At 38.0% G+C, this 27,926-nt stretch overlaps 1 protein-coding gene across 3 annotated transcripts in view; it reads left to right on the plus strand.

The window, feature by feature from the left end:
• Positions 1-27,926, plus strand: part of LOC135101658 (calcium-dependent secretion activator-like) — a 503,368-nt gene that overhangs the window by 390,128 nt on the left and 85,314 nt on the right. For 2 of the 3 annotated variants that reach the window (XM_064005958.1, XM_064005959.1), the window contains 4 exons: positions 6,328-6,445; positions 6,602-6,793; positions 23,056-23,214; positions 26,018-26,134. In XM_064005958.1, coding sequence (XP_063862028.1) covers positions 6,328-6,445; positions 6,602-6,793; positions 23,056-23,214; positions 26,018-26,134 — 586 coding nt within the window. Of the gene's footprint in view, positions 1-2,574; positions 2,638-6,327; positions 6,446-6,601; positions 6,794-23,055; positions 23,215-26,008; positions 26,135-27,926 lie in introns of all 3 variants that reach the window. The other variant, XM_064005957.1, reaches the window with a different exon arrangement.

A 27,926-nucleotide genomic window follows, 5' to 3' on the forward strand; every position in this document is an offset into this window, starting at 1 on the left:
ATGAACTATACATGACTTTGAAAAGTTGCCTCTTTGCTTAGGATATAGACATGAGGAGAGACTTTGAAGTGGAAAGGGATGAATACATATAATTATTCCAGATCTAACTTATTGGCTATAGATGTTCTTCCATTAAATAAGAAAATCAGTTCCAGTTCTGCTTGGTACAGTTTGGTTGGTAAGCTTGCTCAATAGAGGCACCTCAATTCACACTATTACTCCAATTCCCTCTGAAAATACCAGATCTCTCCACATAGCTCACAAAATAGGAAAATTTGCATTATTATATTAAGTAGTCATTTTTCAAGTAGAACACCTTTTCAAAAACTTGATTGGGTAAACATAGTAATTGCAATGAATATAGGTCAGTGAGTAAAAATTTATTTTTGAACCTTTTACTGATAACTGATTTTTGCATCAATTATGAGAACAAATGTGTAATGAAACATGTGTTCTTATACAGCACTACTTCTAGATGTAATGATGCCATCAGATTCTATATTAAAAGCAACATGAAAGAGAAAAATAAGAATTCCTATGAATGTTTGGCATCTTGATTGCTGAGACACAATAGTACACCTGATGTGCCTCCCTCTTTCCCTCATCCCCCATGGCATCAGGACACAAATGGCTAGAGATAACTGTTGGATAATTTGGACTTTAGGCAAACTCAACCCATGTTCACCTCCACAATTAGTTCAGATTAAAGAGTGTTTACTGTAATCAGGATTCAAAGTAATAAAATATAAGCTCTAGGAAAAGCTTTTTCTCTACATTTTTTTTTCTTTTAAATTATCAATAAGGTTTTGTTTACTTGAAGTAGAATATTTATTTCATTACTAAATAGTAATTGCTATATGCAGTTACAAGCATATGTCTAGTTCCATGTAAACTGTAAACCGCAAAATTTGGCAAATGTAAAAAATTTTATTTGAAAAAAAAAAAAAAAAATATATATATATATATATATATATATATATATATATATATATATATATATATATATATATATATATATATATATATATATATATATATATATATATATAAGCTTTGCTTCATGCTTCCTACCACACATTTTGGGAAATGAATAATGTTGTCAGCCTGCCACCTGTTATAGTTAATCTTGTTCTGCACAGTTACTGCCTTGCATGTGCTTACCAGCAATTACTGTAATATATCATGCCCCACATAATAGAATAGACAATCCAAGGATAATGTGGTGTTATTACTAAGGGTGATCATATGGGATTGGTTACAGGTTAACTGCAGAGTTAACATGGGGATCACATATGAAGCAAAAATCATAATTTGATACATTGTCACACTACTAACTAGCACTATCACATTGCCATGAAGAATCCTTTTATCTGCTGCACCTCTGTTCCCTGAATTCACTCATTCTTGGCTCCCATTCAGATGCTGGTGAAGGTTCATCACCAGTGCCAAATGAAGCATTCTCACTGTTTAGTAAAAAATAAAGAAATAAAAAATCAGAAAACTTTTGGAAAAGAATTAAACTGTATACAATATATTTAAATTTTATGTGGTTCATTAAGCAGGTGCAATGCAAATTAAAATTTGCATATTCAATACTGTATTGCACAACCTTGTGATCAGCTTATTAATGCTTTGGTCAAGTTAATCATTTCATGTGAAGGGTCACTTCTGTGCTAGTTTTCATAGTGGTTTCCTTATGAGATGATACAGTGGAAATATGTAACATGCTTAAATCAGCAAAAAAGTGTACTTTTTGTGAATTAATAATTAGTTGTGAATATAAACTTTGAAACAGAAAGAAAAGAAAGGCAGGGAAATAGCTTTTTCTGCAATGCTAGCCATAATATATCTATATACTAACTGAAAGTAGCATAATATAACACTACTCCTCAATGTCATTACTATTACTCTGTGGTAGTTCCTCATCAATGAATTTATCAATGTCAACTATTATTCTTTGTCCTGCTGTATAGCTAAAGTTACTTTACTAAGCACCAGAGAGCCAAGTGTCCATCAAACACTAATTGTTGGTATTCAGGGATAAAATCAACTTGGTTAACCTCATGTTAATTACAAACAAAATTTCTCTCTCTCTCTCTCTCTCTCTCTCTCTCTCTCTCTCTCTCTCTCTCTCTCTCTCTCTCTCTCTCTCTCTCTCTCTCTCTCTCTCTCTCTCTCTCTCTCTCTCTCACTCTTCATTTTATTTTTTATGCAATTGTCATTTGCAATGCATGCACTGTATTCTAGTCATTGTTAATTCTTGTAATAATGTTGATTGACTCTTAAGGATTTCTATAATACTCCATGTTTTTTTTTTCTCTCTCTCCTTATTCTAATTTCCCTTGATGTTTTGTAGCAAAGATAACTCATGGGATCTATCACATGTCTTAATGTGTTGGTGGTCTTGTGTATATATACTCACTAACTACCTGTTTCTTCACCCCAACTCTTAGACAGCACTATTCAGTTTAGAGAATAAACTTTTTCACTCCTTGAAAGAATACCTTCCCTCTTAGAACTGTACATGTATTTCCTTTTAAATGAAGCCTGCATCTCTTTGCCATCTCCCTGAAGGAAACCTTCATCTCCGTCGGACTCGGAACCCCCCAAAAAAGTGGATCCAGTGGTGCTCGCCAGGTAGCCTCCAGAAGCCTGTCAGAAGGAATGGCCTGAAAATAGAAGGAATTATTAAAGTTGTATATAGCAGTCCTTTACTATAGAAGAAAATTACGTACCAATTTCTGACTAGACTTATTATTTCTGTTGCTTGATCAAAGCTTCATTGCTATGACTTTTTAGCCTAAATTAAAGCTTTCTTAAAACAATTTATCATCCAACAGTATTCAGCTTTGTGAGTATAATAAAATTATAATTAACGAATTACCATAAGCAGTAAATTTGCAAAATTTGTTGAGCAAGATTATATTTTTGCTCAGTTTTATTTGATTCAGATAAGTAAAACTAATATATGTAAATTTATCTTTTAAAAAAATCAAGCCACAGAAATAAAACTGTATTGCCTCATTTAAAAAGGAACAGATTTCCATCAGTAGATAAAAAAAAAAAAGTAGAGCACGGACTAGTATCTGTAAGTTGAAGCAAAAAACATGCAAGCTTGCAGAAGGACTCTTCAAATGTTGTCATTTCCTCAAGCTCCTTCAGCTGAATCTTTCAATTTAATTTTACTTCTTGTTTTGAAGTATGATATATATATTATGGATGGGTACTAATAAGAATACAGTATAATTTTGCATTTTTTATAGCACTTGAATATATATATATATATATATATATATATATATATATATATATATATATATATATATATATATATATATATATATATATATATATATATATATATATATATATATATATATATCTCAAGGAGCCCTCCATGATGATATATCTTTTGGAAATTTGGACAGATTAAATTGAGGTGACATTATGAATTGATGGCCAAAAATTCTTTAAATGACAGGCCTCTCTAGTTGCACGGTATGGGAATGATATTCAAATGAGTTTTCTAGGAAGGTACAGTAGCTGTCACTAGACAGATACAACTTTAGAGCAGCAAGGATCAGCTTGAGTTTGGAGTGATGTTAATATGACTTTTGTTATTTTCAATTTTATTTTGAATATGTATGGTTTTCTCAAGCTTTATTAAATGCTTAATATTCATTTATTTGACAATTCAGATAACACAAGACATCAAAACTTGCAGTACCAACATGTGCTTGCCAGTGTACATTTTTTCTAGATATTAACAAGTAACATACATCTGCTTGCTACCTACAGACTTAGAATGTTGGTGTGTATGTGTGTGAGCGTGTGTATAGGTTTGGATGTGTGTGGGTGTGTATGTGTGCATTTTTAAGGGCAACCCAATAGATTGCCAAATTTAGTCTTTTATTTTCCATAGACTTGCATACTCAGAACATATAGGAAAACGGCCTCCAGTATGTACTTGATATAAAATATTATTTCAAAGATACAGAACTTAAGCTAAAAGTATAGAATATTTAGAATTTAGAGTTTAGAATTTTCAATCTTGCCTTAGTGTGTGTTGTATATATAGTAATGAATCTTTAAATATGCTTTTAAATTTTTTTGTGCAAACAAACTAATTAAATGAAAAGAATTAACTAATTGAATTAAATTTTACACTTTAAAGCTAGTCTTCTTGGAATATTCAAATTCATTTATCATAGACTGTTCAGACTGTTTACTCCATACTTGGCAGAATAAAAGATGAGGTATTATGCAAAGGTATATGATATATAATGTTGAAAGTAATGAAACCATATTTTAAGCAAAAGTTTTTTTATTTTTTTTTTATTCTTTGATTTTTTTTCAGTTTATATGAAAATATAAGGTCATTCTTTCGTAACTTCAATAAACTTAAATTTATTTCATTCAAAGATACAGTTGAAACCTATATATACATAATATGTATTGTATGTATGGATGTGTTTGTATGTACATGTGTGTATGTGTGATTTTATATATATATATATATATATATATATATATATATATATATATATATATATATATATATATATATATATATATATATATATATATATATATATATATATATATATATATATATATATATATATATATATATATATATATATATATATACACACACACACACACACACACACACACACACACATACATGTATACACATACATGTAAATGTGCATATACATATATACATAGCAGTATAAGCCCACTGCAGAAAATACTGAGTTTTTCAAGCAGAAAGCCAAGTTTGCTTAAGAAATTAGTAAAAAGTCAACATTAAAAAGAGGTAAATTTAATGTTTATTTTTCAGTACTGATTTGTATTGTCATTTTGCCTTTTTGACTTTCAGGTGTCATGATATGATGACAGCAACATTTTTTTCATGCTACACATGCTTTTAAGTATTTTTATTTGAGTTTCTAAATTAATGCAATACAGACATTTGCTTTTTAGTTTCATTGTTATTCAGCAGTTTTTAATGAAAATTTATGAAAATTAGAGCCATTGCCAACCTTTATCAGGATATCAATACCATTTTAGATAAGAAATTGGATGCATACACATTCATAAACATCATATACCTAAGTGAGTAGAGATAACACTAATTGCACTTAAGAAATTTCTTTTATTAGGTAGAATATACACAAGTGCTAAAAATAAGATGAATCAATTGCCTTCCTCAGCTTTGGCTCAAGGATGGACAATTTTAAGTGTGTTTTCTATCATCTTGCAGTGGAAAGGGCTCAGTATTTTTTGCAGAGGCTCTATTTATAGTGTATTTGTGTGTATGCATGTGCTAGATGAAGCATATTGCTCAATATATCTTTATACCAGAATGGCAAAGGAATTGTGAAATAAATCTAAGTTCTGTTTGCAGAAGCAGATTTGAGTGCAGTACTGAAGTTGTACTGGTAATGGGTAATGAAAGCTTACATGCTTAGTGATACCATCTTTGATTGTCTTCTTTTAGATATGTTTTAAATGTAAGATGATGCAATTTAAATTTTTTTCAAATGGGATTTTCTTGATTTTGTTCTTTGCAGTGCTCATCCCTATTCTATCAAATACTTTACAGTTTATACATATAAAATTGAGAATTCTATATAAAAAAATTAAAATCCAGTGAACTCCAGTTTCAGCCTTTGAATGAGAGTTAATACATATGAAATTGAGAATTCTATACAGATAATTCTAGAATCCAGTGAACTCCATTCCAGCCTTTGAATGCTGCCATCATCTATAATTTATTCAGATTTCATTTCAGTGCAACATAAAAGCAGTACAACAATATTATAAATACATGTGTGTACATTTTATCCGAATTATATATTATACTATATTAAACTAATATATAAAGTCACAGACATTTGGATCTGAAAGTGGCCATTATCTCTCCCAGTCCAGATGGTAGTAACACTCCAGATGCATTTCTTTTGTCTTATTCTCTCTCACAAAACATTTATGCTGAACATACTTCATGCAGTACAGTGAGATCCTAGTTTGCACATGACCCATGGAACCAAGGTATTGTTTAGTCCACTTCCAAGGAATTGCTCTGAGAGTGCTTGAAACAGAGAATCACTAGATGGTATTACACTATGTGCAAGTTAAGTTTGGTTTCCCATTATACTATGAAGGTGTGGCATTATATTTTACAACTACATAAATCTTACCAAATTTTAGAATTTTCTATTGAAAATTTAGAAATTAAGGCGGGAAAAGTCTGAACTCTCTGTGGTGACCATGAATGAGTAATTTTACTGAGCAATTGAAATATGTATTGTCTGGCAGGAATGGGTGTGCAACCTCCGAGGATCTATTCTGGAAGTTAGATGCCTTACAGTCTTTCATTCGAGACCTTCATTGGCCAGACCATGATTTTGCCAAACACCTTGAACAAAGGTTAAAGGTATGAGATGCTCTTAGTGTTATTATCTCTATATTGTAATGTGATTTTTTTTTTGCCAAGATATGTTGTTTTGTTCATCTTTGAACTCTCAGCTTTAGTCTGATATGATGAAAGATCCATGCATTCTTGCTGGTAACTTTCCCATTCTTTCCACAGTTGATGGCATGTGATATGATTGAGTCCTGTATCACAAGGACAGATCAAGCCTTCCAACAGTGGTTGAAAAAGGGTACCGGCTTTGTCTCCACAGACTATGTGCTCCCATCAGAAATGTGTGCCATGGTCAATGTTATTCTTGATGCCAAAAATCAGTCTTTCAAACTGTGTGCAGTGGATGGGGTAGATGTGGTAAGGAATTTTTTTATATGTTTCCTTGCTTTTGTCTGTAATGAGTATTGTTTTTTTTTACTTGTTTGTTGCAAACACAAAGCACTTATTTTTCATCATAGCATCCTGCATAATACACTTCTCAAGATGCTGTTTCCACTCATTTAAGCCTTCTCTGAATAACTCAGTAGTTCTCTTTCAAAACCACATGTTCATAGCATTCTTTAGCTTTATCTATGTTTTCAAAGCGGGCTCCTTTTAGTGACTCCGAGCTTTGTAAAAAAAGGAAGAAGTCTGATGGCATGAGATCTAGGCTATAAAGCAAGTGAGGTTGCCCATCAGAACTCTCGAATCACATCCTTTGCAACTCTCACAGAATGTGCTATTGCACTGTCATGCTGAAACAAAATTTGACCATGCAGCTTTCCTCATCATTTTTTTACCATCATTTTTCTTTAAAACTCATGGATGGTAAGGTCCACTAACAATTCTTTCCCCTTCAAGAAAGTCCACAATTATCACTTCTGAATTGCTGAACATGGTAGCCAACTCTGTTTGAACTGAGCTTTCAGATTTGAACTTGATTGGTCCAGGTGATCTGCATGGAAGCCATTGTTTGGACTGCAGTTTTGTTTCAGTATCATATTGGTAGATCCAAGCCCATAATAATTCACTTCATAAACAACTCTTCATCAACCTCAGTTTTACCTAGAATTATCAATGAAAGATCATTTCAAAGAATCAGCTGGTTTGAATGCAGCACTTTTAGGATCCATTGCTCAGAAAGCTTGCCGAGTCCCAGATCTTCATGCAAAATTTAATTTATTGAGCCATATGAAATTTCCAGGGTCAGACCTATCTGGTTAACTGTTATTCTTCTATCTTCAATAAGAGTTTAACAGCATCAATCATTTTATAATTTTCAATGTTCTTGGTCCTCCAGTCCAAGGATCATCTTCCAGATCTTTCCTGCCTCCATGGAATTATTGAATCCACTTGTAGACAGCTATTTTCTTTGGAACATCATTGTCATAAATACTCTGCAAAGCCTCAATAATCTGCATCCCCTTCTATTTGAGTTTCAAGAATTAAATGTTAGCCCTTATCTAAAAACCATTAATTTTCATGGTTCACAAAAGCATGTTTGTTCTTTAAGAGAATCCTCACTCTGAAAGTCACTGCATAAATGATTGCAAGTAACTGACAGTGAGCTAAGCTATGTATAGTATAGACATTTTGTCAGCTAATTGAGAGGACCTGAGGATTATTATTGTGACTTTTTAATGGTATGACTACTGCACTGCTTCCTCGTCTGTGTACCAAGCATAGAACAGAGGTGGTTGTGTCTGGCATGGAGACATATATTCCACAAGTCTTCTCTTGTCCTGAACCTTTATTTACCTCAGCCTGATGATAAAGATGACAGAGATGGCTCACAAACACAATCTGAACCTTCCATCTTCTAAGACTCATGTACTTTGTTTCTACCTGGAATCATGCCAAAACTTTTTTTGAACAAGCCAAAAACTCTTTTTCAATAGAAAATGTTAAAATTTTTCCAGATGCAATTTCTCTCTGACTTCAGGCACTTACCAAAAATATCTCCATTTCCCCTTCTCTATTTCAACCTGATGATGCCACTGTCAACTACTCTGTTTCTAAAGCAGAACTCTACTGAAGTTTTTGCTGAAAATGCAATGCTATATTATTCAGGGCTTGTTCTCTCTTCTCCTCCATCCTCTGACTATTTCATACCTTCTATTAGGATTCTTCCTAATGGTGTTTTCCAAGTCCTTGTTAGACTTGATCTTCAGAAGAAATGTGGACCTAATGGAGTCCCTCCTATTGTTTTTGATTTCCTGTTCTTCAAAAAAAAAAAATAATAATAATAATAATAATAATCTATCTTTCTGCGGCGTGGCGCTTGGGCCTAAGGGTGACTAAAACGATGTTACAGTCCTGCCTTATTGCAGTTGACCCCAAGAGTTACAGAGAATGCAGGCCCCCAGACCCAGGTCACCTACCTCATCTTAACAGGAATAACAATCTTATCCAAATCTGAATTCTCAGCCACAGCCTACTCCAGGACTTGGTCCACAGATGGAGGATTCACCCAGACTCTTTCACCTGCCAAGTCATTCCCTAAAAGGAAATCAACACCAAACATTGGCAGGTCTTCCACTAATGCCACCTGCTCCTCTGCAGTTACTAGCAGGAACTAAATTTTCATCTCTGCCATAGCAAAGCTTTCTACAGCACCAATCCCATGGCACAACATAGCCTTATCAGGGTCCACATGCATCCCAGTAACATTCCTACTCAGAGACTGCTGGGCAACCATATCACACACCACAGTAATGGGGGTACTTAACCCCAGCAATCTCAACTGTGCCTTGACCCAAAAATGGGCAACACCAACCCAAACCAGACCTCACAGGGAACGGTGAGGTATCAACAATAGATGAGAGGGCATGAATTTCTGCCGTTCTTCCCTCACAACCAAACACAGACTGAATCTCATTATTTTCAACACCTTGGTCATGTGATACAATCAATGCCATTAGCTTTTGGAGGGACTTAAGAGCTGTGGTACTTAAACTTGCCCTCTATTTTTACAGAAATGACTTAGGCTGCATACTACAGTGTTTGCCCACTATTCATGAGGATTATGTTCCAAAGTGTACTGTGAATAGCAAAAATCTGCAAATATGGGAAAGCATCCCTATAATGCTCAGATATACTTGTGTTTATTGTTTAAACCATAAAATGTATGTCTCACACTTATTAAGCTTATTCGAAGTTCATTTTAACATAACAAAAAACATTTGTTAAACATATGGTACATAATATTTTGATAAAAAAATACAGTACGCTGTAAAGTGAAAGGGAACTAAACTAATAGGTACAGTAACCTTCAATAAAACAAACCTCTATTTACCAAATTTCTGGTATAACTCCCTTTAACCTTATTGTCTGTGGAATGGGTTGAAAACAGGCCGCCCTAGCTGATTTTTCCCAAATAAAACAAAACTCTAAACAAGAGAGAGTTTTAGGAAATTCTGTCGACAAAAATCTGACAAGGAATAATCATATAAAAAAATTGCAAAAAAAAAAAAAAATAGTCTCTTTTGATCACTCGCAAAACAATATGACAAAAGACAAAAATCGATGATCAGTGAGTTCACTGCTGACAGCCACCTCCTTGCTAGCCACACAATAAATTTCCACATGCATATTTGTGTTTGTGTACATGTGTGTGTGTATTTACCTAGTTTACCTAGTTGTGGTTTATGGGAGGGGAGTAATCTCATAGTATCCCGTCTCTATATCTATCCAGTTTGGTCTTATGAGCATGGACAATTATGGCATTGACAACATCTTCACTGAGTTCATTCCATTTGTTCACACTTCTGTGAGGAAAACTATACTTCTTGATGTCTCTTCTACAGTTAACTTTCTACAGCTTCTTACTGTGTCTCCTTGTACTCTGTGTGTCTAAAGTTATAAAACATTCTTTGTCCACATTTTCCATACCATTTATCATTCTATAGATGTTTATTAAACCCCTCTCTCTCTCCTATTTTCAAGGGTAGGAATTTCCAACACTATTAATCTCTCTTCATAGGTCGACTTACTCAACTCCGGAACCATCTTAGTGACTGCTCTTTGTACTCTTTCTAATTTTATAATATTCCTCTTTGTATGAGGAGACCACACCGCTGCCGCACATTCCAATCTTAGTCTTATCATGGAAATCAACAACTTTTTATCATTCCTTCATCTAAATATGAGAATGCCATTCTTACTCTTTTTAACAAATTCATCTTCTCTCTAGTAATTTTATCAATATGTCTGTCCAGAGTCAAATTTTCAGTAACTGTTACTCCCAAATCCACCTCCTCTTTTGATTTCTGTAACTTCACACCATCCATTTCATAATGATATTGTATTCTTTTCTTACTCTTACCAAACTCCATTACTTTACATTTACTTAAATTGAATTCCATTTGCCAAGATTTACTCCATCTATTTATCTTAACTAAATCATCTTGCAATACCATACAGTCATTTACATTTTCTACCCTTCTCATCAGCTTAGCATCATCTGCAAATAAATTCATATAACTGTTTATTTCTTCTTTTATGTCATTCACATATATTACAAACATTATCGGTCCCAACACTGACCCCTGTGGGATACCACTAGTTACTTTCAGCCAAGATGAATTCTGGTCTTGTATTACTGTTCTCATCTCTCTATCATCCAGATAATCCTCCATCCACTCCAGTAGTCTCCCTCCAATTTTTCCTTAATTTTTTTATCTTCCATAACAATCTTCAGTGTGGTACTTTGTCAAAACACTTTCTTCAAGAATAAATAGACACCATCCACCATCCATCTCTCTCCTGCACAATATTGATTGCCCTTGTGTGTGTGTGTGTGTGTGTGTGTGTGTGTGTGTGTGTGTGTGTTTTGGTATATATTTTTAGTGTAGTTGTTATTCTCTTTCCTGCAGTATTTCATGTAAAAATGTAAATACACATGACTCATAAGTGAGGGATAACAGGGTATGTATTGCTGATCAGCTGATCATGTCTAATCAATCACAATCAGGCAGTGTGATCAATGTTTGTTTGTGTGTGTGATCTACTTTCTCTCCTGCATCATCTCACAGTAAAACTATAAAGACATGATGTAAGTGCTAAGTAAGTGTAGTAGCTCGGTTCAATCTAATCTGACATGATATGTGAAATTAAAAACTCTACCAAAAATCACTAATTTCAAGTAATAGGCAAGGCGTATATATGAAACATTTCAGAGACAGGAGGCATAATATTTTTGAAAGGTGGCTTTCTCTCTCTCTCTCTCTCTCTCTCTCTCTCTCTCTCTCTCTCTCTCTCTCTCTCTCTCTCTCTCTCTCTCTCTCTCTCTCTCTCTCTCTCTCTCTCTCTCTCTCTCTCTCTCTCTCTCTCTCTCTCTCTCTCCCTCCCTCCCTCCCTCCCTCCCTCCCTCCCCCCTCCCTCCCTCCCTCCCTCTCTCTCTCTCTCTCTCTCTCTCTCTCTCTCTCTCTCTCTCTCTCTCTCTCTCTCTCTCTCTCTCTCTCTCTCTCTCTCTCTCTCTCTCTCTCTCTCTCTCTCTGAGACATGGTAATCCCACTACTGTCTGTTACTATGGTCTAAGAGATCAGGTGAGTGAGTGGCCACATTGAAAGCAATTTCAGGTGGGAGTTGCCATGGCAACAGACTTCCACCCTCCACAACCTATCCCCCACTGACACCACCTGATTTACTGGACATTGAGTTCAAGGTCATGATTGACAAGTTCATCATCAAAACTTTGTATACATGCTACCTATGAAACTAGAAGATAAGGATGTCATGTCAGTATGTGATGGGAGAGAAAATTTCGACATCATAATATGGCAAAACGTAATGATGCATTGTAAAATAATTATTTGAGAGATACAATAGGGGCATAGTTTTGCTGTAAAGGAGGCAAGAACCAAGTAGCCTTGCAAGGCATCATCACCACAGTGAACATAAGCCACTGTCAGTGTGCATGAGTAATGAGGTGAAAATGCTACAGAGTCTCATGGTTCATTGATGTGGCAGTTTTTGAAAGATCTGCTTATAGCAATGTGTTTGGGAGACTTTTAGCATTCATACCATAGCTGCTGAATATGGCAGCCATAAGTAAAATGTGTTATAAACATTTCAAAACAGGTTTTTGACTTCAACTCATCATAAAATCTTTATTATTGTTTTTACCAAACTTTCACAAGTAAATCTGAGTTCTGTTGAATGGAGCATTTGAATCAAAATGCCCTATCTAGCTTCTGAGGCAAGATACAGCAGAAAATATTGAATACCATTCTCTGGCTGCTAGTTATAATGTATAAAATTTCTTGCTTTAGCTCTCGCCACTCACTAGCTTTCTCACTCTCAGTGTGGTTGTAGCCTAAAGAGAGAGAGAGAGAGAGAGAGAGAGATGAATGAAGGAAGAAAGATTATTGTAACAGACAGTAGCATGATTATGATGACTCAGAGAGAGAGAGAGAGAGAGAGAGAGAGAGAGAGAGAGGAACAAAGGAAGAAAGATCATTGTAACAGACAATAGTAGGATTACGATGACTCACAGAGAGCAGAGAGAGAGAGAGAGAGAGAGAGAGAAGAGGGGAGGCAGGCAGCAGCCAGTCAGGAGTTAGGCACTTGTGACATCACTGCAGTGGGTGGGGGAGGGCTGAGGGGACTAGTTAGCTACTCTCCACAGAATAGAAATCTTGCTACTTTTTGTAAATATGCACTGTAGCGTGCAGACAAGAGCTTATCAGTGTACGTGACTGGTTGCATTTACTGCTTAGCTTAGTGCTTACAATGGACTCTATAGACAGCCCCTGACTTTATAGACAACCCTGATGAAAAATTTGGCAGATGTGATAGGTGATGAAGCTGGTCTTGCTATGGAATTTGAAAGTGACAAGGAAATGGATGATGACATGGATTATGAAGAGTGGCTCCCACAGAGAAATAGCAAGACATCAGTAAGAAACAGGTTAGTTGATTTATTGACCAATTGTTTAGATGGAAGTAAATATGATAATTATATATTACCAGACGAGCTATGGGAATATAAAATCATGGTAGAGAAACTTAGATGTAGAGAAATCCATAACATGGACAAATAGTATGGAAGGAAGACCAACTGTGAACATATCCAGTGTTATAGAATGTTTGATGGGAGACATGAGGTCAGTAAATTCAGGAAAAATGGCATGGGACTTGTTCATAACATCTGGTATGATTTCTAATATTGTGCAACTTACTAATCAGAAAATTGAAGGTATAATTGCAGAAATTTCCCAGAGGCCTTGAAATAATGATAAACTCCCATCACTTATGGTAACAGATTGCATTGAAATGAAGTTTTGGGTTTGTTGTATGTATGTGGCTTATTAGGCCAAAACTAATATACTTTTCAGGAAAGAGTTTGGTCACCCTGTATTTGGTGCAGTAATGTCTGTGAATAGATTTGGATTTTTACATGCAAACTTAGCTTTTGACAATGTTGATACCAGACATCAGAGATGGCTACATGACTGGTCTGCTGCAGTCAGGGATCTTTTAAAAAACTTAAATAACCTTGCCTGATCAGTGTTAGAGCCAGTGACTTCTTGACCATTGATAAAACTTTATATTCTTGTAGAAATCAAATAGGATTCACGCAGTCCAATAAGAGCAAACCTAAATGATATGGCCTGTTGTATAAATTCTGTGAATGCAGTAAGAATTCCATTCACCTTCAGGATGAAGGCCTTAACCCTACTACATCCATGGTTCACTTCCAACAGTGAAGGTTCTTGTAAGTCAGATACAAGAATTTGTAGACATTAGTGGTAGGGTAATAAGTCTAGACAGACAGTATACCAGCTTAGAGTTGTTTTAGTGGCTTCAAACACAAGGTATTGCTGGTGTAAGCAGTATAAATTGCATGAGAAAAGGCTTACCATCAGAGAGAAAGGCAGTCACTGTAAGGAAAGAGGTCATACCAGGTGTACTATATTAAAGATAATGAGGAAATAACTGAATTCTTATTTATAGTATGTACCAAAAGTAATGGTAAGAGAAATGTATTAATACAGCCTGTTCTTATGCTATACATGATAGAAAGGTGGCTCACAAAAGGTAATTGAGTCTTCCATCACCAGAATTTCATGCACTTTATATTTCTGCCTGGAACAATGCCAAGTCTGTTCTCCAACTACCCAAAAACTCCTCCATTAATAGAAAGTGTCAAAATTTCAAGATCTAATTCCTCTCGTGACTTGTGACATCTAGCCAAAAACATCTCCAATAACTTTGCTTCTTCTTTCCCTCCTTTATTTCAACAAGATGGCACCACTGCTATCGCATCTATCTCTAAAGCTAAACCCTTTGTTCAAACATTTGCTAAAAACTCTACCTTAAACAATTCAAGGCTTGTTCCTCCCTCTTCTGCACCCTCAGACTAGTTCATGCAACCTATTAAAATTCTTTGCAGTGATGTTTCCTATGCCCTCACTGGCCTAAACCCTTGGAAGGAAGGTTTATGGACCTGATGGGGTCCCTCCTTTTGTTCTCCAAAACTGCACCTCTGTGCTTCCACCTTGCCTAGTCAAACTCTTTCAACTCTGTCTGTCAACGTCTACCTTTCCTTCTTGCTGGAAGTTTGCTTACATTCAGTCTGTTCCTTAGAAGGGTGTGTCTGTCAACGTCTACCTTTCCTTCTTGCTGGAAGTTTGCTTACATTCAGTCTGTTCCTTAGAAGGGTGACCATTCTAATCCCTCAAACTATCATCCTATTCCTTTAATTTCCTGCCTATCTAAAGTTTTTGAATCTATCCTCAACAGGAAGATTCTTAAATATCCATCACTTCACAACCTTCTATCTGATCACCAGTATGGGTAAAAGAGAGGAATGTACACCTTCATGCCAGACACTATCACCTCTGTTATGTGCTTGGCACACAGAGACAGGTCTCTGTCACAGGAGCAGTAGTCATTCCAAGGAAAATCAGCAAAATACCTCTTCAGCTTCCCCAACTAGCAGAGGCAAAACGCCAGAGGCATCTCTGCTTAGGAGGATACTGACGAGGGATTGGAGTGATAGCACAAGATACAGATATGAGATTGTGATCGGAAGAGCCCAACGGAGAAGGGTGACAGCATAAGCAGAAGGATTAGAGGTTAGGAAAAGGTCAAGAATGATGGGTGTATCTCCAAGATGGTCAGGAATATGAGTAGGGTGTTGCACCAATTGCTCTAAGTCATGGAGGTTAGCAAGGTTGAAGGCTAGTTCACCAGGATGGTCAGTGAAGGGAGAGGAAAGCCAAAGCTGGTGGTGAACAGTGAAATCTCCAAGAATGGAGATCTCTGCAAGAGGGAAGAGAGTCAGAATGTGTTCCACTTCAGAAGTTACCTTCCTGTGTGTTTGTGAGTACTCATCTGTAGTTGTGTCTCTTCCAAGTGAGCTTTCTTTGTGTTAAATGCTACTGTGTCAGGCTCCTGGAAGGTTCTTGACTTGCAGAAGACTTAAGTAATTACCAGTGTAGTGTAATTTATTCCCTCCTCAGGCCCTGATCAGGCCTGCTGTCCAGGAGGCTGTAAAAAACACTACTCTGCTAGTGTTATAACACCTGTTACGAGGGCATTATCTCCCTAGGGTAGTATACCTCAACCGTATATGTGTTATTGCTTGTTATAATTGTTTCTTCCTAGACATGGTTGTTGATCCTTTCACAGCTGTGGGGAGGTAGTTGTTGTTAGAGTATTTCCCTTGTCTGTAGGTGGGTGAAACAGATTGGCAACCTCATTATTGTGACCTGGCATTACGACCATTATTAAGAAGGGTGCATGAGTCAAAAGTGGACCTTGTTACCAGTATTCAGCCCTGCAGCCAGTCATGTAGGAGGTGACTAGGAGAAAGCTAGTCCAGGTGCAGCAGCTTTGTGAAGGGACTGGGAACTGTGGTCATAACAGAAATTGGTGACCTCACCAGGATAGCTGGAAGTTTCATCCCCATGTGTGGGAGACAGTTTGTTGTTTGCTTCATTGCCTTGTGTGTGCCAGTGTAAGCCATGTAAGGCAAGGCTGGTAGCAGGGATGACACGCAACCTGAGTCCTCTGCCTATGTTGGGAGTGGCAGTGTAGATTTAGCCCAGTTCGGTGTGAGGACACCTAGTCCCACAACTAGCATCCATGGACATGTTAGCTCTGCTTGCAACATTGGTAGCTTCTCCCTGACCAAAGGCATGTCTGAGGAGATGAGATTTAAGTTGGAATTGAGGAGAATGGAGCTTGAAGTGAAGAAGGAGGTTAGAGAGGCCAAGGAGAGAGAACTGAGAAGGCTCCAGTTGGAAGCTGAAGCCAAGGAAAGGAGATTGAAGATGGAGGAGGCTTGAAGCCAAGAGGGAAACTAAGAGACTTGAGGCTGAGGAGAAGGCCAGATTACCTGAGCAAGAAGAAGAGCTGAGGCTTCTTGAAGTAGAAAAGGAGGAGAAGGAGAAGTTGAGGATGTATGAAAAGAAATGAAGATCCTTGAGGCAGAAAGAGAAAAGGAAAAAGCTGAGAAGAATAGGATGGTTAAGTTGGAGAAGACTAGGATTAAAGTTGATTCACCTCATGGCTTGAGGAGAGGAGTGAAGGAAGATACTGTAGAAAGCCAGATGAAGAGTTTGAAATGAATACCAGAGTTTGATTAGAAGAAGATAGCTGTATGGTTCAGGTGATTTGAGAAGAAGGCCTCTGAATTTGATTGGCCTTAGGAGAGATGGGTTGGCCTTGTGGCCAATATGTTGAAGGTAAGGCTTTGGAATTATATAACAGGATGTCGGTAGAGGATTTGGAGAACTATGAGAAGTTTAAGGCTGACATCCTGAGAGCTTATGAGCTGTGGCCAGAGCCTTACAGGCTGGAGTTCTGTGGAGAAAAGAAGAGGCCCAGTCACTCCTACCTTGAATGTGCTCACTACCTGGAGGAGACATTTAAAAAGTGGATTGCTAGTGAGCAGGCAATCTCCTACTGTGAGTTAAAGAAACTTATGGTAATGGAGCAATTTCTCAGTGTGGCCAAGAAGGAACTGGTGCTGCTGCTCAGGGAGAAAAGGTTAAAAAGCTTTAAGGAGGTGGCTACCTGGGTTGATGATTATGTGTTGGCCCACCATCATGCATTCCACCACAGGGGTATGGGAATTAAACCAGCTGGGGAAAAATGGTCTGGCAGCAGTGGAAGTGGTAGTGTTGGCCAACCAGGAAATCCCCATTACACCAGTGGGTTTGGGAATAAGTCTGTGCCCGGGAATTCATATAACTCCAAGCCTCCTTTTGATCTAAAGAGGAGGGCAATGGAGAATATGGTGCATAGTACCCCTAAATTTAACAACCAGCACACCTGTTACCACTGCAAAGAGACAGGGCATTTCCAATTCAATTGCCCATAGTTGATCGTGACTTCTGCCCCCTAAGCCTCCCCAGAAACCAGTGGCTTTGCTAGTTTGGCCAGACCAGGATAAGGAGAAAGAATTTGAATCTCCATACAGTCCAACCAGAGAGAAGACAGGGGGATGTTGCTCATGTGTCAGCAATTAGTACTCCACCTGAGAGTGTGAGGTCTAGTTTAGATTTATGCTGTCCCTTCTTATGTCTAGGAACTGTAGAGATTGTGGGGATGGTGTATCTTGTCACAGTGTTGCATGACACAGCAGCCCAGCAATCTTTGTGCTGGAATATTAAAGGGAGGTAGGTAGTGTCCAGGAAGGTAGTGCTACATCAGGTCATCAATGCTGTCGAGAGGTTTGCCATTACTAAGGTGAGGCTGACTTGTCCACTGGTGACCACAGAGATACAAGTGGCCATGACAGAGGACCTGCCAGTGTCCAGGGTTGACTTCCTTTTGGGAAATGATCTGGCTGGAGGGAGAGTTTGGGTATAGCCCCATCTGCAGACTCTGTCCCCAATGTGGAGGCTACTGAAGTACCTGACTCTATTAATGTTATCACCTGCTCCATGACAAGGAGGGTGAAGTCCTCTGCAGCTCCTTGGGTTGACTGCAATAAGACAGGACCCCTGAAAGAGGAGTGCAGGGGTGATGTAAGTGCTGCAGCGGGGGCAGAGTGCTCAGAGGCCTGTTCCACTGCTGGAAAGGGTTTGGATGATTCAGAGTCAGACTCCTCCTTGAATCATGGTGCAACAAAGCAGAACCACCAGTGGATGCACCTGACTTGGTTGGGGATGTTACTGAGAGTGAGGTTGAAGAGTTGGGTTTGGAAAGTCTATTTGCTGGTTTACCTCACTTGGCAGAGCACCCCAGAGGTGGCACTCAGGCAGAGTTGCCACCTGGCATGGAGGCTATAGGATCTGGCCCTCAGCCTGATATCCAGCTTGGTGTATCAGGCATGTTGGGGGGTTACTGCCAAAAGCAGGGAGGCTCCCAGCTCTGTAGGGGGAGACAGAAGTTCCCTCCCCTGCAAAGTCTCCTGGAGGCAGGGAACAGGCTGTTCCCCGACGGGTGATGGCTCCTTTAGTGGCTTGCCTGTGTTAACATCTGAGCCGGCAGCCAGTCAGATATCTGGAGAGGTTAATGTTTCCAAAAAAGATCAGCAAGTGGTTCCTGCTTGTGCCATAGATGCCAGAGGGGGACAAGAGTCTTGGCTTTGCCTCCTCTGTCTGATCCTGTAGTCCTGAAGGACCTAAATGAAGTTGAACCTGATGAGCTCATAAATGAGCAACAGGGGGATGAAGAGTTGGCCCCATGTTTTTCCAAGGTGGGCGAAGGTAGTGAAGAAGTGGAGGGAAGGGAAGTTTGTGTTATGGAAGAAAATTTTGTATCATCAGTAGAGAGAAGTTGACGGAGGGGAATTACTCCAAGTAGTAGTGCCGTCTGAGTTCAGAGAAGCACTCATGCTATTGGCACATAAGGACCTGATGGCAGGTCACCTCGGGATTAGGAAAACTGTGGCAAGGCTACAGAGGATTTTTTGGTGGCCCAGCATGACGAGTAGTGTTGCTACCATACTTAAGTGCTGCCACACCTGTCAAATGGTGGGAAAGCCTAATTAAGTGCCACCAGTAGCACCTCTTCACCCTATCCCCATTGTTGATCCTCCCTTCACCTGAGTACTTATTAATATTGTGGGTTCTTTCCCCCTTTCTCAAGCAGGTTATATGTACCTGCTGATTATGATGGATGTCACTACAAGGTACCCAGAAGCCATATCCATCAGGAGCATCCTTTCCAAGGTGGTTCTGAAGGCCTTATTACATTTCTTTACTCATTTTGAACTGCCTTCTAAGGTCCAGTCAGACCAAGGGGCTAACTTTACTTCCAAATTATTTGTGCAGACCATGACTGAGTGGGGGATTAGGCATGTCCTGTCCAGTGCTTGCCATCCCTGGTCACAAGGAGCTTTGGAGAGGCACCATCAAGCTTTAAAAACCATGCTAAGGATCTTTTGTTTGGACAACAACAAGGATTGGGATGAGGCAGTCCCTTATGTAATGTTTGTTGTGCAAGTGGCACCCACTGAGTTGTTGGGGTTCTCACCAAACCAGCTGGTGTTCAGCCACTGTGTGCGTGACCCATTGGATGTGGTTCAAGACGCATGGTACTGCCCCTGGTCTGCCCCAAAAATATTTGTTGGACATGGTAATGTGCACACGGGAGAGGTTGTTGAAGGCACTCTAGGTGGCTCAGTTGCACTTGTTCCTGGCTCAGAAAAGTATGAAGGCTTACTATGACCGGAAGGCCAAGTACCAATGTTTTGCCCCTGGTGATGAAGTGCTTGTGTTACTCCCCGTTCAAGGACAGCTGCTGGTTGTACGCTACAGCGGTCCTTATGTAGTGGAGAGGTGAATGGGCAAATTAGATTATCTGGTTGCCACTCCTGACCAGCAAAAGCAGGTTCAGCCTGTTCCTAGAGGTGAATTACCCTCCTATGTATTTGTGGGCACTCGTCTGTAGTCATGTCTCTTGCTAGTGAGCTTGTTTAGTGTTAAATGCTACTGCATCAGATTCCTGGAGGGTGCTTGACTTGCAGAGGACTTAAGTAATTAGCAGTGCAATGAAATTTACTCCCTCCTCAGGCCATGATCAGGCCTGCTGTCCAGGAAGCTGTAAACTACACTACTCTATTAGTGTTATAGTACCTCACCAGAAGTGGGTGGTCCATTACGAAGGCAGTATTCCCCCCAGGGTATTATACCTTAACTATATATGCGTTATTGCTCGTTATAATTGCTTCTCCCTAGATGTGGTTATCAATCCTTTCACAGCTGTGGGAAGTAATTGTTATTAGAGTATTTCCCTTGTCTGTAGGTGGGTAAAACAGACTGGCAACCTCATTATTGTGACCTGGCATTACAACCATTGTTAAGAAGAGTGCATGAGTCAAAAGTGGACCTTGTAACCAATATTCAGCCCTGCACCCAGTCACATAGGAGATGATTAAGGGAAAGCTAGTCCAGGTGAGGCAGCTTTGTGAAGGGGCTGGGAACTGTGGTCATAACAGTAGTGAGCACACTCAAGGATCACCAAGCCTTTTCTTACCTCCGTAGAGCAATGAAATAAATATCCATTGCCTCAAAAACTTAATTCCTCCATCTATCAACTCAACACAACCTTCCAGACAACTATCCCCTTTTCTTCAGTGACACTTGGCTGTCCCCCCTCTTCTACACTGAACATCCTTGGTCTGTCCTTTACTTATAATCAAAACTGGAAACTTCACATCTCATTCCTAACTAAAACAGCTTATATGAAGTTAGGTATTCTGAGACATCTCTGCCAGTTTTTCTCACCCTTCCAGCAGCTAGCTCTGTACAGGAGCCTTATCTGTCCATGTATGGAGTATGCTTCACATGTTTTGGACGGCTCCACTCATACCGCTCTTCTAGACAGGATGGAATCAAAAGCTTTTCAACTCATCAACTCCTCTCCTCTAACTGACTGTCTTCAGCCTCTCTCTCACCGCCGCAATGTTGCATATCTAGCTGACTTCTACCACTATTTTCATGCTAACTGCTCTTCTGATCTTGCTAACTGCATGCCTCCCTCCTCCCGTGGCACTTTCTTCTTTCTCTCATCTCTCTTCTGTCCACCTCTCTAATGCAACAGTTAACCAGTATTCTCAATCATTCATCCCTTTCTCTGGTAAACTCTGGAACTCCCTGCCTGCTTCTGTATTTCCACTTTCCTGTGACTTGAATTCCTTCAAGAGGGAGGTTTCAAGACACTTATACTTCAATTTTTGACTACTGCTTTGGACCCTATTCAGGGACCAACATCTCAATGGGGCCTTTTTTTACTGGATTTTGTTGCTCTTGGCCAGTGTCCCTCCTGCATAAAGAAAAAAAATGAAGGAAAGCAGTCTCGCTGGCAGAGCAGGGAGAGAGAGAGAGAGAGAGAGAGAGAGAGAGAGAGAGAGAGAGAGAGAGAGAGAGAGAGAGAGAGAGAGAGAGAGAGAGATTGTGAATGTGTGTGTGTGTGTGTGTGTGTGTGTGTGTGTGTGTGTGTGTGTGTGTGTGTGTGTGTATTTACCTAGTTGTTGTAATTTACAGGGCCTGAGCTACACTTGTGTGATCCCACTTTCATGTCTACACTTGTCCACTTTTTCCTTGAAGCTGTGCACACTCGTTGCTGATACTATATCTTCACTTAGCTTGTTCCAAACTTCTCCATCTATACTTCACATTACTACACATAGTCATTCCTTCTCCTCCTTTTCCAATGATTCCACTTATTCTGACTTCCACTTCTTTCCACTTCTACTTCTGTTGGCTTCTACTTCTGGAAGAACTGCAGCATAGTGATTTGACTTTTTCTGCATTTCTCTTAATATCTGTGTAGCAGATATCATTCATCACAAGAGAGCTTCTGCCAGCATTTTGGGTAATTTTCTTGTAGGAGCTGCAACACATCTCTGAGGTGATGATAAAATGTGTTGCCTCTCCATTTCTGGTGAGAGGGTGAAAGTATATCTGCTGTTGCTGCTCAGTGTGCTCTGTGTAGTTGCACACTATCAAATGGGAAGTGGGAAAGAGCAGGAAGCATGAAAGAGTGGTGCCAACTGGTGGTTACCAAAGAAAGCATAATATTCGAACATGAAGATGAGCCAGATCTTGCTAAAACACAGTGTAAATTTAATTAAGTTTGATATATTTTAAAGTCATTTTAAACTTAATATTCATTAAAAAGACTTGCATAAGCCAAGAGTCACCTGTATTTATTTAGAATATAAGTTTTGTGCTTTGAGGTTTGGATGGTCAGCCCAAAACTCAAGGTGTTGCAGACACTATTTGACACCAAGAAATAAATAGGGTCTCAACAAAATGCATCTTTTTTATTTACTTTGTAAATTTATCAGCATTTTTATCTCTTGTCTCCATTAAAACTGGGTTCAATCAAAGGAAATTTCTTCCATCTCAGTCCATCAATTACTTGTTCTCTAACTTTACTGCATCCATTTTATGTTTTCTCATAGTCACTTATCTTTTCAGACCACTATACCATATCTTTATCAATATTTTTCTTATATTCTTCACCACATAGTATTTATTAAAATATTACTGTATTTTTACTGGTACTATTGAGAATGAAGTCATGTTATAATGGAAGCTGCTTATTGGTACTAATTTAATTCATGAAGTTCAATTCTTCACATTGTAATTGTATTTTTTTTATATTACAGTACATTATTATGTTTGTAGACAATCTTGGGCCTCAATTTTAACTGCACTTTTTTTCTTTCCTAGCATCAGTATCACACCAAAATTGATGACCTCATTGAAAGAACCAGCACATCCATGACTCAAGGAATGACAGACAAGCTACTTTCAGTACTTGAATCAGTTATATCCAAGCTGGGCAGATACGACGAAGGCAGCTTCATTGGGTCAATACTGTCCTTTACGGTAGGTGTAGATGATGCTTGTTATGGGTGTGACAGAGCTGTGGAATTATGTTGTTTTACTGGAAACTATAGAATGTGTGTGCCATATTCCAAACATGAATGGCTTTCAGTGAAGAATATTCCATCTTTATATGGATTCAAGTGTACCAGGGATATCCTGAAAATGCACTTACATGCAGAGCATAGCGTTTCAGTATATGGCAGTTCCTTGGAAGCAGAGAGCAATTTATTGGGGAAAAGGGAAGCAGTTTTCTTCACCCATCAATAATGGTATAGATCATCCTATACCATGTGAACATACCAGCACAGGATCTCCCAGTCTACAAAAGAAAATAACCACTGTTGAAAGATAACCAAGTCTTGGTTTCTTGCCTCTCCCAGGAGCTTTTAGTTGTTTTTTTTTTTTATTCAGCCTTTGTATTAAAATCTTTTATGAGATATTAATTATAAATAGCACAATGACATTAATTTTGCATGTATTTTATATTGTAGGATTTGTTTTCTTTTTAAATATTCATCTATTCTCAATTTACAAGTGAACTCTCCTGAAATAATTTCCTAATTGAATATCATGATTTTTGTTTCATTATTAATTATTTAGTGATTACTCTAGTAATTATAGTAATTGCTATTTAATAATACTTCTTAGGAACAGGATTTCATACCAAGAAACAGGCTAGAATTATATAATTTGCCATTATAGGAGGGTGGAAATATTGAAAATCAAAATATCTGGCAAGCACCATAAGCCAACTGACAAAAGTACTAGGTGATTAATCAAAATAATGCATGGAGAATGAGTTAGTACCACAGAAATTGTAAGAAGAAAATAACAGTGAATTTATTTCATGTCTGAAAAGGATACAATAAAAGGAATCTGACATTCTCAGACATTATGGATATATATGCTATCAATAAACTGATAAAAACTCAAAGTAGTTGAAGATGAAATATAGATACCAAGAAGGCTTTGGAATAAGCCATGTGCAAATTTAATATAAGAAATAAACCAAAACGATGTAGCACTGCATGAAAATGACAACATAACTAAGTTCACTTGAAAAAGAAAAAACTGGCATAGGAGGGAGTTATAGTGAAACATGGACAAAAATGGAGCAGCAAGCAACAGTCTTAAGTTACTGGTGAAAGAGGTACTAGTTTGGTTGAGAATCTGGTAATAGAGGGAATTAGTAAGTAGTTGAGGTAGTGTGTACTTATAAAGAAGGTATTTCTCTAATTAAAGCACTGATTTGAAGGGAAAAGATTGAACTGGGAGCTTGAAGTAGAAAAAAGAAAATGATTGATATAAGAAAGGAAGTAATTCTATGAAATACAAAATTTATCTAATACAGTGGAACCTCGGTTCTTGAACTTAATTCATTCCTGAATGCAATTTGAAATTCTAAATGTTCAGAAACAAACTATTTTCCCCATAGGAAGCAATATAAAATGGATTAATCCATTCCCAAACACCCATCCCCTGTCCTAGTGGCTTATGACAGACACTCCCTCTGCCAAGATGGCTGTCCCACATCTCCAGCTCAGAAATTATTTATCCAGAAAGGACATATTGAATGAATTTAGTGACAAAGAACTCATCAGAAGATATTATTTAGACCATGCAGGTATTCTCTTTGTCACCAGTCTAATGAGGAAAGCTTTACAGAGTGACACAAAGAGGAGCAGCTCACTTACTGCCAAAGTGAAGGTAATCACAGTGCTTGGACATCTTGTTGCTGGGAAAATGCAGTTATGCAGCAGTGATGGTATTGTGGGTCATCGAGAGAGCCACAGGGGATTACTTTTGAGGTAGCCAAAAATGGTTTGTTTACATTGAGGCTCTTCAATGGGATCACTTTTACCTCATTTCAAAGATTGAATTACTGTGTTACCCAGAGTGTTTCTCCTTTAAATACATAAAAAAAATAAGGAAATATTTATAGAAACCATAAATTAGTAATAAATGGCACCTTTTGTTTTCTTTTAGTATATGAAATCAAGTAACTTTGTTTTGAGAAGCAAATTATGGTACAGCAACCAAAGCAAATTGGAGTTCAAAATTTCGTTAAAAAACAAATTTGTTTGAAAAGGGAGGCGTTCAGTAACTGAGGTTCCACTGTATATTTTCCCCATGAAAAGCTTGAATCTTGTGCATTCTCTAATGTAGACAGTTTTATATTCAAGCTGAATGAAAGAAAAGATTATCACCAACAACTTCAATAAAGTGCCATGTCATAATAACATGTTGAAGAATTTAAATTTTTCTATGAGTAGGCATAGTATCTTAATTAGGAATTAGGATTTAGATACTGTACTTATCTTGTTGACTTTCAAAAGCTGTAAACCTTACTATCATCAGCAGTGGAGGAACAGAGAATTTCAGATATCAACAACCCCAATGAAGAAATGTCTGGTTTCATTTGGCAAAAATTTTTCCCAGTTATCCTACAACTGTTATGGCCCCCTCTTATAGTTGATCAGTGGTAATCATATACATTCTGATACGAATCACCAGCACAATTTCATTTTGCATAATATTTAAATGTTTTAATAAAAGAACTTTTATGCCACTTGTTTTATCCTTGTTCTTAACTTCTACTGGGTTTGGAATGTTTGAATTCTTGATGTTATGTACTGTATTTCTGTTGAATATAAGTTTATGATTTTCATTAAGGAATCTTTTATTTGCAACATTTACTGAAATTTGTGTTTTCATTTATGTTATTTACTCCTTGATTTTTATTATATTTTTAGTTTAATAACTTTTATTGGGCTGTCGGTGTGCTATCTTTCAGTATCGTCAGAATGTAAGTGGATCAGGAAAGGAGTTGGGAAAGGCATACATCAACTTTGCCAGGAACTCTATGGACCAGATCAGACAAAAAGTTAATGATGAGCTCTGGATTCTCAACCTGTTTGAGGTGAGTATTATCATTACCACGGTCTTGTTGTATGACTATCTTTATCGCTACCATCACTGTAATGCATTGCAGATTCCATGTAGATTAATTCCATGTAGATTAATCCTGATCATGTGGTGGTAACTTATCAAAACATTATGGCTATGAACATGTGTAGCTTGACAACTTTTTCCTTCCTTGCGTCATTCCTGTGGATCTCCTTCCATGTCTTCTTTGATTTACATGACACACCAACATCTCCCACAAATGGAGACATGGTACCACACAAACATACATACACTTTCACATACATACACAAGCATTTCCTCACATTTTAGCCTCTTGGCAAGTCAGTTGCATAGTATACATGGTATTTTCTGTATCATGATATGACAGCAGAACTGGTTTACCCCTGCTAAATTATTATTGATCCATCCCCTTTTCAGGTGCAAATTAGTTGTATTTGGGACCTGAGGTTACTATATATCAAGGCCCCTTTTAATACTGTACATCTCATCTCTCCAAACAACATTTTCAACCAGATAAACTTTAAAACTAGCTGTTATCACATATATCAAATATGAAACACAAATCCATAATCCATTGAAGAATATAAAGTTTTACTGTGCCATTGAACTCATTCAGCTACCCTTTCATTGATGACCAGTTAAATCTTTCCTGTCTGCATGTATGTGTTATCCTTACTAAAATGCAATGTCCATAAGAGAGAGAGAGAGAGAGAGAGAGAGAGAGAGAGAGAGAGAGAGAGAGAGAGAGAGAGAGAGAGAGAGAGAGAGAGAGACTGTTGTCTGGAATGGAAGAGAATCTGAATTCATATGAAGCCATAACAAATAAATAAACTAGGGAAATGCCTGAATAACTTCAAGAAAATAGTTTCTCCATAGACATATAGAAGGAAGTAAACATTTCACACAGGGAAGCCACAGAACACTTGACTTCTGATCTTTATAAAATTTCTGATTGGGGCAGAGCAAACTTGGTATTGTTCAATGCCTCAAAAACTCAATTCCTCCATCTGTCAGATTGACACAACCTTCCACACAACTATCCCTTCTTTTTCAGTGACATTCATCTGTCCCCCTCTTCTACACTGAACATCCTCAGTCTGTCCTTTACTTATAATCTGAACTGGAAACTTCACATCTCATCCCTAGCTAAAACAGCTTATATGAAGTTAGGCATTCTGAGATGTCTCCGCCAGTTTTTCTCACTCCCCCAGCTGCTAACTCTGTACAGCAGCCTTATCTATTCATGTATGGAGTATGCTTCACATGTCTGGGGGAGGTTCCACTCATACCACTCTTCTAGACAGGGTGGAATCAAAAGCCTTTCATCTCATTAATTCCTCTCCTCTGACTGTCTTCAGCCTCTCTCTCATCACCACAATGTTGTATCTCTAACTGTCTTCTACTGCTATTTTTATTCTAACTGCTCTTCTGATCTTGCTAACTGCATGCCTCCCCTCTTCCCACAGCCTCGCTACACAAGACTTTCTTCTTTCTCTCATCCCTATTCTGTCCACCTCTCTAATGCAACAGTTAACCAGTATTCTCAATCATTCATCCCTTTCTCTGATAAACTCTGGAACTCCCTGCCTGCTTCTGTATTTCCACCTTCCTATGACTTGAATTCCTTCAAGAGGGAGGTTTCAAGGCACTTATAATTTAATTTTTGACTACTGCTTTGGACCCTTTTCTGGGACTGGCATCTCAGTGGGCTTCTTTTTTTTTTTTTTTTTTTTTTTTTTTTTTTTCTTCTTCTTGTTGCCCTTGGCCGGTGTCCCTCCTACATT

The sequence above is a fragment of the Scylla paramamosain genome, chromosome 6, assembly GCF_035594125.1.
Source record: "Scylla paramamosain isolate STU-SP2022 chromosome 6, ASM3559412v1, whole genome shotgun sequence".
Taxonomy (NCBI): Eukaryota; Metazoa; Arthropoda; class Malacostraca; order Decapoda; family Portunidae; genus Scylla; species Scylla paramamosain.